This window comes from Sinocyclocheilus rhinocerous, unplaced genomic scaffold (assembly GCF_001515625.1).
Source record: "Sinocyclocheilus rhinocerous isolate Xijiao unplaced genomic scaffold, SAMN03320098_v1.1 scaffold831, whole genome shotgun sequence".
In the NCBI taxonomy this organism is placed as follows: Eukaryota; Metazoa; Chordata; class Actinopteri; order Cypriniformes; family Cyprinidae; genus Sinocyclocheilus; species Sinocyclocheilus rhinocerous.
This window is the reverse complement of record NW_015641020.1, coordinates 1,502,349-1,516,844: the sequence shown is the minus strand read 5'-3', so window position 1 is coordinate 1,516,844 and position 14,496 is coordinate 1,502,349. Positions and strand designations below refer to the sequence as shown.

The 14,496-nt window shown below is 38.5% G+C and overlaps 1 protein-coding gene across 1 annotated transcript; it reads right to left on the bottom strand.

The window, feature by feature from the left end:
* Positions 1–1,223: 1,223 nt before the first annotated feature.
* Positions 1,224–13,818, bottom strand: LOC107753968 (erythropoietin-like). Its single transcript, XM_016570266.1, has 5 exons — positions 13,663–13,818; positions 8,592–8,722; positions 7,858–7,944; positions 7,564–7,728; positions 1,224–3,108 (listed from the first exon to the last, which is right to left on the bottom strand). Exons 1-5 carry the CDS (start codon positions 13,796–13,798, stop codon positions 2,956–2,958), a joined length of 672 nt encoding a protein of 223 aa, XP_016425752.1. The 5' UTR covers positions 13,799–13,818; the 3' UTR covers positions 1,224–2,955.
* Between the last annotated feature and the right edge of the window lie 678 nt (positions 13,819–14,496).

Genomic DNA, 14,496 nt, shown 5'->3' with positions numbered 1-14,496 from the left:
GAGTAGCATTATAACAGAACTTTCAAATGTATCTAGTATGATAAAACAGCACTGCTTTCCCCCACATACGCACGACCGGAAGGAGCGGAAGCAGTATCGGCCATGTCTGTAATTTGTAAAGTAAAAATTTCCCCGCAAATGACCTACCATATTTCGCCGAACACAGAGGTCCTGTGATAATATTAGTCCCGTGCGAATCGGCATCTCTGTGATCCGGCCAGCATTTGGTGGGTCGTATATCATTTTTCTAGGTTTTTGTTTGCTGTGCGCCTTTTTATCCATCTTCCGCGAAGAATGGAGCTGCGTTGGAGTGTTTGATAGTATTTTGGGTGCTGTCATCATATCGCTACACCATACAATTTGCAGAAAGAGAAAGCTGAAAAGGTTTTGAGGTTAATGTGTTACAAATAAATCAAGCATAAAGCTTGAGATATTATTTTAACCTGGTGAAATGTAAATGACACAGCGCACGAAACTATATTAGTTTCTTTTTTTTAAATCCATCTGGACAATAGAACGGGACTCTCAAAGCCTTGACATCCAGGTATCCGGGAGACAAGTCAGTAAATTCGAGTAAAATCACAGGCTTCGCTTATCCCGTGCGAATGCACCACACGAAATTCAGATGTGGGGGGGTAATTTCAAAATCACACAAGGTCCCCAGATAATACTAATTCCGTGCGAATAGGGCTTTTGTCTCTTTGTTCATTTTGAATACGCGCCCTCCAGCGGCGAAAATTACATATTGTGCCTTTAAAGGCGATGCCTGTTTTATTTTGTATGACTTCTGTTCTGGTTCAGCCTGAAGCTAAAACTCTCAAGTCTTGCACTGGCTTTGCTTATTTATTAATTAATTGCTGTGGTGTTCTTGAATGTTTTTCATTTGAAAAACAAGAAATAGAAAGGAAATGTGCCATATAATGTTTTTCCACTTTCAGAAACCTAAATCAGTTAATGTAATTGTTTTATTGTGTATAGTAAACTCATTACCAAAAGATCATGCGGCAGTTGTGATTTAAAGCTCAGTTAAATGGAAAGTAAAAAGACATTGTTAGACCTACCTGCTGTTTTTTTTCTCTTCCTGTATTTAGTTATAGCCTATTATAAGGATAATTTATTTTATGTATTTTATTTCATAGTAATAATAAGAGTAAATGCTTTAATAAACATTAAATTATATGATTATAAATATATTTAACAATAATATAATTAAGAATAAAAATAATACCTCTGTAAACTACTTGGGTAATAATGACAGATTTGACAAGGGTCTGCTTTCACCTGCTAAACTGCATATCGCTGAGCTCAAGTCTGTGGCTATAACATGGGGCACAAATGTCATAATAATTGCAATATATATTACCTAACGTGTGGGAAATGGAGATGGCATGTTAGCAAGGTTGGGATGAACAGCTAATCTTAAATATTACTCAAAGATGAGCCTGGTTTGTCAGAGGGTTGACGTCTGATGGCTGATCAGTAATAGATCAGATCTTCTTTCAATAAGTAAACTGGATCGAAATGTTTGTCCAGCCATTCTTGACCAAACTAAAAGAACAGAAATATTGGTGGTAAGTATGGTGAAAAGGAATGACACAAAGGAGTATTCAAAGATATTTAGTGGTGTGACTAAATTCCTTCAGTGGAAACGTGACAAAAATGCAGTACTTATTTTATAATCCGGTTAAGCCTTAGGCATAATGTATGCCTAGTTCTCTCTCTCATATCTAAAAAAGTACTTGTTTTCACATCTAATTCTTCGAAAATTCACATTGGAATCACATGTATTTACAGAATTGCGAGCAGTGTATTGACATTCTCAGCAGAGATGCTTCATAAGACAAGAAGAAAAACTTCCTCTCTCCTTGTTTTTTTAGCTAAGAATAATACTTTGTATTTGAATACCAAACGACAATGTGATGAAAGAACCACACAACGGCAAAATAACAGGAAAAAAACATCTACAAACATCTAGACATCTAGACAGAGACTGATTGACAGATGTAAAAAAAACTGGCTATTTACGAAAAACACAAACAAGTGATTCAGAAAAAGAGAAACAAGATGTCAACCTTACAATCATTTCCCATAGGCAAATATGCAGCATCGTGCGTGAAGTGGAAGCAGGCCAGGATGTTCGTAATTACACACACTAATCAATATTTTTCCTGGCAGCGGCGTTATCTGCACAAGACCGCGTAATTCAGACATGAGCTAACACAGCCTCATCAGGTCTCACGAAAGCTTCCAATTCCCCAGACACAAGCAGCAATCTAGTCCTGCTTCCTGTTCACCCCAACTGACCCGTAAGAATCCAGCATTACAACCTTCCTCCCCTGATGCTTGAAACATTCCCTGCAGCATTCACAAAAGTCACACACATACAGACACACATACACTTAACACTGAAATGAATATAAAACCTACAGTGCATAATTAATATTGATAAATAGTTTTCTCTATCAACAGTTCAAAGTTTGGAGGTGCTTGAGGCCGAAGAGAGGTCTTCACTTGAACAGCTTCAGAAAAGAATCTGCAAAAGCCAGTGATTCCAGCTCTAAGAAATATATCATCTATATAAATAATGACAATTTCATAAGCAATACAAAACAATTTTAAAGAATCCCAGATAAACCTTCCCAGTTGAGCTGGGTAAGTGCCATCAGTCATATTGGGTAAGAGGAGTGATTTCTTTAAGTTTTATGTTCGCATCTGGTTGATTTAGCCAGGTAACGCAGATGAGTTTGCAAATGCTCAACACACAGAGAGTAGACAGCCATAGTGGGCGCTTAGCATTCTGAGGGGATGTCTTCTTTTCCCTTTGTGAGTAAATCTTTCAAAGTGCTATGACTCCCAGTCATTCAAACTTCGGCGACGTATCCTTTGTAATAGCCCATATCCTGCCTCCTGATATGAGGAGCTCCAATTAGTTTGGCCCTTGCCCAGAATTGTCTATCAGCTGACACCTTGATGGCAGACAGGTGCATTGGCGAGCAGAAGACGCACTTTTCCCCGCAGGAAGTTGATGTGGACCTGAAACAGCTCTGAGATTGAGGATACTTTCTGCATCTCTTTGTCTTCTCCACCACTGGTTGGAGGTACATATTCCTGAGAGACAGGGAAATTAGTTAAAGAGTAAATATGCAGTGCAACTAATAGTCTGTAACAGCTTTATGTTTTAGACACACATATTCATGCTTTTACATTTGTATTGGCTGTAAGAAAAAAATCTGTAGAAAAACAGAAAAATTACTTGTACTTTTATGCCGGAACATTTTCCGTTAAGTTTCAGGGCATTTCCTTTCATTTTAAAAATGAAAATTTTCTGAATATGTACTCACCCTCAGACCATCCAAGATGTAAATTAGTTTGTTTCTTCATCAGAACAGATTTGGAGAAATTTAGCATTCCATCACTTGCTCATCAATGGATCCTCTGCAGTAAATGGGTGCCGTCAGAATGAATTCAAAAAGCTGATAAAAACATCACAATAATCCACAAGTAATCCAGTCCACCAATGAATGTCTTGTGTAAATGTTTTGTAATAAACTTAAATAAATAATTCTTTATTAAGATTTAAGTTTTTAACTTCAAACCATTGCTTCCAGCTAAAATACGAGTCATCTATCTATAATATTGCTTTCTCCGGTCAAAAAGTCGTCACGTCTGAATCAGGAGAGAAATATGCACAGATCAAATACAGTTTACAGGTGAAAACAGTCCAAAAAGTTCTAAACAAATATGTTGGTGCATTTTGATGTGAGAGGACAACAGAGGATGGACATTTTCACTGGAGGAAGCCTTATTATGGATTATGCTTAAAACACTGGATTTGTTGCTTTCCACTTTTTTTCATTAAATTGTTAATTGATGATTACTTGTGGATTATTGTGATCATCTGTTTGAACTCTCATTCTGATGGCACCCATTCACTGCAGAGGATCCATTGGTGAGCAAGTGATGTAAAGCAAAATTTTTCCAAATCTGTTCCAATGAAGAAACAAAGTCATTGATATCTTGGATGGGCTGAGGGTGAGTACATTTTCAGCAAATTTTCATTTTTGAGTGAACTATTCCTTTAACCCTTAAACATAATACAATACAATGCATCATTTCAAAATATGGCAAAAACACCTGTGAAAAATCAATAAAGAAAATTCCTTCATATTGGCGCTGTATATTGGACCCTTGTTTTTTAAGAATGTAGTCTCATAGCCGCTGTTTGTTTTAGCACTACGACACAATTACACAATCACCATAAAGTGACAAACATGTTGTCTTCCTGAAGTTGACAAGTTTGTAGCATACTGCTCTTGATTAGCATAACATCCATTTTCCTGTTCCTGTAGCTTGAGTGGTTGAACATGACGCTAGCAATGCCAAGGTCACGGGATTTGATTCCCAGACAACAGATTAGCTGATGTAATGTATGTGTCAAAACTATGTTCTTTTAGTTTCATCATCATGGACTTTTAGTTTTTCTCTAGGTTCCTATCTTCCTTGTTCAGTTTTCCTGCCACTCTTTAGTTGTCATGGAAATTCATTTAATCATCACAGGTGTTATTCATTAGTTCCCTAATTTGCCTTGTATTTATGTTGCTCTGTCTCACTCTTGATTTTGTCTGGTATCGTTTGTGTTATGCCCGGTTCAGACTACACGATTTTAGCCCAATTTTGCCACGATTTGCGTGACGTAGAGTGTCGTGGGGATTCGTAAACGACAATGGGCGTCGGGACGCAAGATTCCATCGTTTCAGCACGTGTAGTGTGTCATAATGGACGACAACCGATTCCGCGTCTGCGACGCTTCACGACAGAAAGACTAGCATGTTTAATTTTTTTTCCGTTATCCACGACGAGTTCTGTCCCATTGGTGACGTTGACCAATAGCAGCACTAAAGCTCTTTCATACACCAGTTTCAAACATGGCAAAACGAAAGAGAGATGATGGTGCTGCTAGGTGGAATTATGAGATGGAGGAAAGGTTCGTGGAGCTGTGGCAACAGTACTCCTGCCTGTATGATGTGTCATCGAGGGACTACCACGACAGAACAAAGAAAGAAAAATGCTGGCGAACTATAGCGGAAGTGCTTCAGCAATGTTTACACTCTTGTTTTTGGAAGTCAGTCGCTAGTTCCGCCTTCTCGATGACATCACGTGCGTCATTAAAGACGGCACGCGATGAATGGTCGGGAAGCAACGTGTAGTCTGACATGTTTCTTGTCCACGACACGACAAGATTTTAGGAGTCAAAATCTTGTAATCTGACACAGTGACTATCGTGACCGACAAAAATATTGTGTAGTCTGAACCCGGCATTATACACAACTGTCTTGCATGTGGCTGATCTTCGGAGTAATTTATTAAACTTTGTATTGCTTTATATTCATCTTCGTCTTCCTTGGACATTGTGACAGAATATCAGACTGCTCTGGATTGGGACGAATTACCATGCCGTATCCCGTAGACCTCCCAGACACAACAGGACTTGACTGGAAGGAGGCCGTCATTAGGTGTCTGGAGACCGTCTTTCCCTGATCCAGAGCACCGCCAGTCCCACAGCCCAGCCAACCATCAACACGCTGCGTGGAGTGTCTGCCAGAGCCCACCGCGACTGAAGAGCCAGCGTGAGAAGAAGCGACTGAGCCTGTCATCGCCCTGAAGCCTGAGCTGATTAACCAGAGTCTGACCAGGTGTGTGAGCCTGCAACACTGCACGTGCCGGAGGGAGTATTAGTGGAGTATGGAGTCTCCTGTGTTCCCTTCCAGCCTTCCTCTATCACCTCATCTCTATATTTCTGCCAGTTCTGCTGCCCTGTCTCCGCTGGTTCCTGTAAGCACCTTAGCTCACCCTCAGTCCGCACCATCCTGGAGCCTTGTCTCGCCTCGGGGCTTCTTTCTCCAGCTCTGCCTCGGCGTGAAGATCCCCTGTCTCCAACTCCAGCCTCCGACTCCTGAACTCTACCTTGGCCCTTCGACCCATCAGCTCCACCTTGGATCATTGCTTCCTCGTCTCCACCATGGCCCATCATCTCACTGGCTTCACCGGGCTCCCTCGTCCTTCTGGCTTCACCTCAGTTAGTCGTCGACGCTCCTTTGCTATGGGATTCCATCCCTCTGGCTCCGTCGGGCTCCTCCTTCCCTACAGATCCTCCTGGGTCCACAGTTGCTTCAGCTCCTCTGTGGTCTTCCAGATCCCTGCCTCCGCCTCAGTCAGGGAGCCGTCGACTCTGCCTTGGCCCTCCGAACCCATGGTGTCACCCTGGCTCTTCGGCTCTGTCTCCACCCTGGGCTCCTCTTCCATTGGCCTTGTCTCCAGCAGTCGGCCCCCTGCTGTCATCAGCCTTACCTCCACCATGGCTCCTCCCTCTGACTCCGCTGGGGGCTGATACACTTGCATCTCTCTGGGTCCTGGGCAGTAGGCATTCTCCATCTTGGCCGCAGGGGTCTTGTCGTCGTCGTCTGCCACCGGTCACTGCTCTGCCCATCATCAGGCCAGTCTCCTTTGTTCTCCAGGCTATCACCAGCCCTCCACCACATCCTCGTCCAACTCTAAAACCCCCTCCATCCAACCCTCTTCTCATTTGTTACAACGCGAGGTCATGCCTTGCCAGAGGGGTGTACTGTCACAATTATGTTCTTTTAGTTTCTTCATAGACTCTTAGTTTGTTTTCTCTAGTTTTCTGCCTTCCTTTTGTTCAGTTTTCCTGCCACTCTTTTGTTGTCATGGAAATTCATTTAATCATCAAAGGTGTTATTCATTAGTTCCCTCATTTGCCTTGTATTTATGTTGCTCTGTCTCACTCTTGATTTTGTCTGGTATTGTTTGTGTTATACACAACTGTCTCGCTTGAGTTATTTATTAAACTTTTGTATTGCTTTATATTCATCTTTGTCTTCCTTGGACATTACGTGACAGTATGTATATTGAATGTAATGAACAGCTTGAGCTTATTGTACAATTGCTTTGGATAAAAGGGTCAGCCAAATACATATTAATTCAGTTCTAAGTGTATTTTCTTAACCATTATGTTAATGAATCATATAATTTCACAATTTACACTACGGTTCAAAAGTTTGGTCAGTAAGAATTTGTTGTTTTTAAATTAAATTTTGTTCAGCAAGGACACATTAATTTTTTCAAAAGACATCTATTTCAAGTAATTGTTCTTTTTAACTTTTTTTCAACAAAGAAACTAGAAGAAAAATCCTGATTTCCACTGTTTTCAACATTGATAAGAAATGTTACTTGAGCAGCAAATCAGCATATGAAAATGATTCTGAAGGATCATGTGACACTGAAGACTGGAGAAATAACTGCTAGAAATTCAGCTTTGCCATCACAGGAATAAATAACATATTAAAATAAACTGTTATATTAAACTGTAATAACATTTATTATGACTGTTTTTATTATATTTTTGATCAAATAAATGCAGCCCTGGTGAGCATAAAAGACTTCTATAAAGACTTTTAAAAACCTCACAGGTCCCAAACTTTTGAATGGCAATTTGTATGTTGAAATATTATTTGAAACGTTCCCCAAGGGACCTGTGTAACTCACCGGTATGCTGAGACTTCGCAGCACTTGTCTGATGCTGGCAATGTTGCTAATACTGGCATCTATGTGGGACTGTAGCACATCAGTCTGATTAGATGCCTGTAGTGAGCTGATGGCCTCGTTCAGCACATGTATGCCTGACTGGACCTCTTGAGCTTGCTCCTCTATCTGAAGTGACACACAGAATATATTCATAAAGGAATGTTAATACTAAATGTGTTAACCATGTGGTATTAATTTGGGTACCGTCTATATTATATTATAATCTTTACAACAGGAATATGCAGGAAAACTTACATTCATCGCTTCCCAGACATCAAAATCTACTCTGGTCAGAGGAACAGTGAAGTTTGTTGCAGTGCTGCAAGCATCCTTACAAGCTCTCTGTGATTGCAGAAAAATTCAAGTCACATTTATTAATATAGCACTATACACAATAGAGATTCAAAGCAGCTTCATAGTACTACACAAGAAACTAACAGTATTAATGTTGCAAACTTCTTCATGAATGAATTATGATATCAGTGAATCAATGAAATGAAATACAATTTCAGCTGTAAAGCAGCTCTAAAAAGACAATAGTATAATTATTCAGCTCACTTTAGTTCAGTATTGCTTCATCAAATTATGAAACAAGCTTAATTCATCTATAAACAGCTCTACAGAAGCAGCAGTGTCATTATTCATCTCAAATCAGGTCAGTGTTGATTCAATTCATTTCAATAACAGTATCGATTATGAAACGAATTCAAATCAGCTATAAAGCAGAAGACAATTGTCACTGCTGAATTCAGTTCAGAGTCATGTGATGTTCAGTGAGAATTATTTCAGGGGTTGTTCACACAGGACATTATCTAGTGTTCAAAAACAGCTAGAGGGAGCACATGAGAAGAACGCGTGTCATCTTTAACCTGACATTGCAAAGATGTTTGCAATTGCATAGATGAAATTCAAGAAAATGAAGGCCTTAGAATTCCAATTAAAAGTGTTTATAAAATCACAGCTTCAGCCATCATGTGCATGTCACTCACCAAAGCAGCCTCTGCATCCCATGCCTCCTTAATGAAATGGTCTAGGACGCGCAGGTCGCAGATGGGGCGTAATGGGGAGGACAGGCCTGGACAGGTCCACTCCAGCACCATCAGCAGTAAGGCAAAGAGTCCTGGCAGACACAGAACAAATGAAGATCAGTTTAAAACTAACTCAATCTTTGGATGAGATTAAAAACTAAACACCAGTTTTACACTTCTGCTATCTAACAAAGACTAGCAGCACTAGCCAGAACAACCAGAATCCTGAACAGTTTCTTTCCACAGGCTGTCAGATTTAATATAACCCACTCTCTAAATCCCCTTCCTGCCATAGTCATTGTTATACGGACACCAGCAGTGACTTCAAGACTCTTAAACAAGCAATATAATAAGCAGACAAAGCAAAACTGTACCAGGAGAGCAAATATAAGAGAAACAAATATTAAAAATATCGTACAAATTAAAAGGCGAGAGTAATTTACAGTATTATGCATAAACTAGTTTAATATAAAACATTTAAAGTTTAATGAATAAAACCAGTCAAATTACTTTGAATTGTAATAAATGAACAAATACATTATTTAAATTTTTAGTTTAATTAAAGGTTAACTATGCTTTATGTTTAATAACATGGGTTGTAATGGATTTAATATTAATTTGACATTATTAAATAACTACAGGTGTACATACTCATTGAATACAATACTCAGTGTATACATCCATAACTGTGTAAAATCTAATTTATTGTTTGCAATTTACTGACATTTACTTCATTACATCTATGGATTTAGGAAAGGCTTTTATTCAAAGCAACTTACAAATGAGGAAAAACACAAACGACTGGTCAACAACATATTTTGAGTGAAGAAGAATACCCAGATGTTTCATATTCTGTCAAAATTGTTCACTGAGTCTGTGTTAAATATCTGCACTCTAGTTTTTAGGTGGCAATTACATCGCTCCATTGCTCTGTAATTTACAAAAACTGCAATGAACCCAGCTGACTGTCTTAAAGAGATTAAAGCAAATGTGCTATTAGCGCATGGTAACAAGACTTGCCACAAGGTGGTGCACTGCTACATTTTGGTAAAGAAATATAGGAAGTGATTTTGTATTTATATGAAGTACTTCTACTCATCTGGCTCCTGAACCAGACCTTTCCTAGTCAATGGATGAACAGAAACGGAACTCAACCACCCCATCTGTTTAAGCAGCCATCCATTTTCATTTGTCTCCAGGCCCGTTCACATCACGAAGAACAGCAATAAAGATAACTATAACAATATCTATATTAATTTCCACACCAATGCATAATAATGTTCTCTTTATTATAAGGCCATGCTTCAGTTATGTCATGTGCTGCTTTAAAAAGTGATTCCAACTGTATCATTCTTCTGTCATTATCGTTAGAGTTGTGGTGTGAACTTTCCTAAATTCATAGAATTAAAGCCATTATTAAAACTTCATAGTTATTTGGTACGTATTTGGTATGAACGGGCCTTCATACTTTATGACGTCTAGATTAAATAAGAAGTGTCACTCTGTTGCTTTTTGCTCTACAACTTTAGCATGTCTTTATTTGTAAATGGGATAGATTTTTATGATGTGCATGCTGTAAATAACTATTTGATTGCATTCTCTGTCAAGACCAATAAATAAATTACTGTAAAAATCTAACTTAGGTAAACAAGCCAATAAATAAGATAATCAAGAAACCAGTCACACCAACAACAAGATTTATATAAGAAGCATCTGAAAAGCAAAAAATAAATAAATAAATAGAGAAAAATTATATTCATTAATAGACGCATTTATGTAGATCGGGGCGCATTCCCTTCAGAAACAACTGTAATCCACTGCGAGTTCAGCGGCTCAGATGTGGGGAGTAAATGACGACTGCTATGTTCATTATTACATCCAACAACATAACACCTCAATCGCTTAGGAGTCATTCTTGTCTACATCTGCTCCAGCGGTGAAACAATGGTGGACTGATGACAGCTCACTCAGGGCGGGTCTAAGGTAAGACACCAGTCCAGTCTGTGCTGAAACGCTACTGTCAATCAAACTATAGTGGGAGGGGCCTGTCTGTGTGACACACAGACAGGCATCTGAGATCAACTCGATTTGAGAAAGGGGAAAACATTTAACCAGATTTTTAAAAAAACACTGGGTGGATTTTTATCATTATAGGGTGGTTGTGTACACACACTGCCAACACACATTTCAGTTCAAACAACTTGTAAAAGTGCATGTAGCATCCTATGACCCCTTTAAGAAAAAGACAACACACGAAACATGGAGACACACTCACACAATGCTGAATCTTCTGTCTTTCTGGAATAAAGAGACAGATTACACAGAAATAGTGTTTGTGTATGTCTGGTCTGCACCATCTAATCCTCTATCACATGCGTGTCAGACTGTTTGAAACCTAACGTCGGAGTTCAAGCAAAAATGAAACGATAAAAATACATATTTGCAGTGGCAACAAATGGTAATTCTAATCTTTTCCTATTGCTTCCTAAGCCATGAGGTTCTTCATCTGTACTGCTGGTGTACTTTAGGGCAGATAAGTACTGCGTGATAAGTATTCATCCTATGTAACTAGTCTTGTGATATTCTAGCATTTACTTCTTATTGGAAAATTTTCAATGCAGTCTTTCAGCTTTAGCGGGCTATGATGACGCAATAGGACTATTATCAAAGCAGATGTACCGTCTGGAGATGCTCTGATGTTGAGCACATATTATGAAGAACTCCAGGTTGGGTCAAAATTTAGAGTAGAACATCAATGATCAGAATTTTCTTCAGACTTTGAGATAAGAAAGGATGTGATTCCTCTTTTGGCCTCAGCTTGACAAATCACTTTACTGCTGATCTTGGCAAAGAATGGTGTCTTGTCACGAAGGCAACAGAAGTTCTGTTGACACCATGACCCAATGAAAAACCAAGAACTGTCTGAATGCTACATAATGCACGTCCACCATGTAATCAGACCATCTCTAACAGCTTTTCCAGGAACTAGACCTATATTTTTTCTGACCAACACTCCAGCATTTTGCAGTCACAAAATTTAATTAAGTGTGGCCTCCTAAACTTAAAAATATGAGCATAGAGCTCTATTTATTTTAGGCAGCCCTCCATCTCTCATTCAGTTACAGTGACCCAGCTACTACAAGGTCACTTAGAGACCACCATGCATGGATGCTGTTACCTTCACCCATAGATACATTTGTTGTAGTTATACTTCCGTTCAAAAGTTTGGGCATCAATGAGATTTTTTTTATTTTTTTGAAAGAAGTCTTTAATGCTCACCAAGACTGCATTTATTTGATTGAAACTATAGCAAAAATCTATTGTGAAATATTATTACAATTTCTTTGTTAATATATTTTAAAATGTAATTTATTCCTGTGATGAGATGACAAAGTTTAATTTTCAGCAGCCATTACACCAGTCTTCAGTGTCACATGATCCTTCAAACATAATTGTAAAAACGCTGATTTAGTGCGTTTCTTATTATTATCACGGTTTAAAAACAGCTGTGCTAATAATATTTTTGTATAGATTGTGATACATTTTTTTCAGGATATTTCGTGTAACACAAATATCCATTTTTGTGAAATTGAAAATTTCTGCAACAATGTAAGAAGTCGTTACTGTCACTTTTGATCAATTGTATGTATGCTTGCTCAGTAAAAACGTTATTTATTTTCTTAATCTATATACTAGAGACTTTTAGACAATAAAAGAATTGAAGTTGATTATGTTTTCATACTTCTTGAATTACAACAATTAGGCAATGAAAAGACAATAAACGTAATTATTCACTTGCAGGGTCTCAGATTCAAACAGTCTTGAGGCAGTATGTTGATTTTAAGAGAATCAACCTCAAAGTCATTCAATGAAGCATGTGCTAACTCTACATAACCTTGCACAAACACATACACTTGACCTTACCCCTCTGAATAAGTAAATGATAGGAAGAGGGGGAGAGACTATATCCCATGCCTTACTCTCCAGCAGAGGGAACAGCCAAATACATTGAGTGTCTATGAGTTTAAGGGCTTGAAGTTAGGATCTTAGCCAATGTTAAAGGTAACAGAGAAAGTGCCAACATTAAATGCCAACAACTAGTGTCTATTTTTTGCCTTGTAAGAGAGAGCACTGTCACAGAGGCAAGTCTAACCTTCTATAAAACCAAGGACCTTGACTCTAAAAGTATAAATTTGATACATTTCAGCATGTATATTTTGAATGTGAACATATATATACACTACATCATTAAAACAGCAATACGTGTATTTTGGCTATAGGAATTCACTGAAGCTTTAACACAACAAAGAAGAGCTCAACAGGAAACTACAATTAAACCTGATCTACAATAATTCTCATAGCATAATTTTTTTTCTTACAGGAAAAATCTCTGGAGAAGCCATTTGTGATCATCCCATGATCTGCGTTTGAGTTTTGTTTTGTTTTTCTGCAAAGTCACTGTCTCATTTTCAGAACAGAATTTGCTAGTCCATTGTCAACTTTCGATGATGCAGCAATTTTACAATGAGTCAGCTCTCATTGTAATGTAAAACTCATGCTTAATAAAGATGCCAGGTCATGCATGGGAAAGTCCAACACAAATAGATTGCAAGTTAGTAATGCTGAGAGCTCAAAACAATCCCCCTGACTTCCTATGTGAATAATACCTGTTTTCTGATTAAAAAAATTATAATAAAAAGTGATGTGATTGATCACTATGGGAATCAGAGTTTTAAATTAATTTATTAGTTTTGATTTCTAAATGCACTACATTATAATTGCAGAGATAAATTGCCCCAAAACACTTTCGCGTAGCCTATATCATGTTCACTTTCGTAGTGTCAAAATAATATGATTTGTGGCAATTTGCATTTTGCCTCTCGTCCCAAGTTAATAAACGTTTAACGTATTGCTTGCTATTCATTGCACGAATTTTACTCGACAAAACAACAAAAACACAGTTTTCCACTTGTGTTGCTAAATACACGTTAAGACAGTAAGAATCAATTTTATAAAAGCGTAATTATCTTACCTGAACCGTGAAACATTCGCAAAACAACTTGGCATTTTTCAAACACATGATTAAATATGACAAATATCGCGCAAGGACAGCTTAACTGGTGGCACAAAAGACATGGACAGGCTGGAGCACAGACGCATCCAGTCATACGCGCTGCTTCCAAGTACTCTGTGGGACGCACACGCGATCAAGTACAATGACACCGTTCCTTCCCATGAGGCACATACTGCGATCCGTTCGGCTGTGCAGCACCCTATTGGCAAGCTTTCTATGTTCTATGAATGTAAATCCCCCCACTCCACGAAAGCGCACCGCGACTAAGGAGAAAAGGTGGACCGCTCTCATCAATGTTCAGAAAGAGGTGGAGAATGGACTTGTCACCCATGAAACAGCTACAAAATGTTAAACCTCAGGCGGGATAAAAAGGCTGAGGCCGTTTAATTTACTCACTGGTTTTCTGCATCTCAGAATCTAGTCCTCACAGGATCCTCTCCGTTTCGTCCATAGCTCCGTCTATTGCCCGTTAATTGCAACCGAAGCTTTTAAGGTATTGTCAGCACTCATCGGTTCCGTAATGCTTATTTATTTATTTTCAATCCATGACTTTGAAAATAAAAATAAAATATTACAGTCTCGTGATAGTTATCAGATCAACTTCCTGTTTTGGAAGGGACTGGTGTTTCATTGTTACTCACATAATATCTGTTTTCTCAAAGCAAATAGCGCACCAAAAAAAGTTAGCACGGCTTCCTCTCAAGGCAATTTACAATGATCCTTTAACTGCATTTTCCACTGTATACTTCCAGACAAGGGTGGTAACACAAAGAAATGAAACAGTACAACTAT

What these genes read in the sequence shown, in the direction of transcription:
- LOC107753968 (XM_016570266.1), bottom strand. Translation starts at nt 13,798, where the DNA reads ATGACTGGATGCGTCTGTGCTCCAGCCTGTCCATGTCTTTTGTGCCAC. An exon ending in GCGAATGTTTCACGGTTCAG is followed by an intron (nt 8,723 to 13,662) that starts GTAAGATAATTA and finishes TGTGTCTGCCAG; the next exon opens with GACTCTTTGCCTTACTGCTG. An exon ending in TGCGAAGTCTCAGCATACCG is followed by an intron (nt 3,109 to 7,563) that starts GTGAGTTACACA and finishes CCTGTCTCTCAG; the next exon opens with GAATATGTACCTCCAACCAG.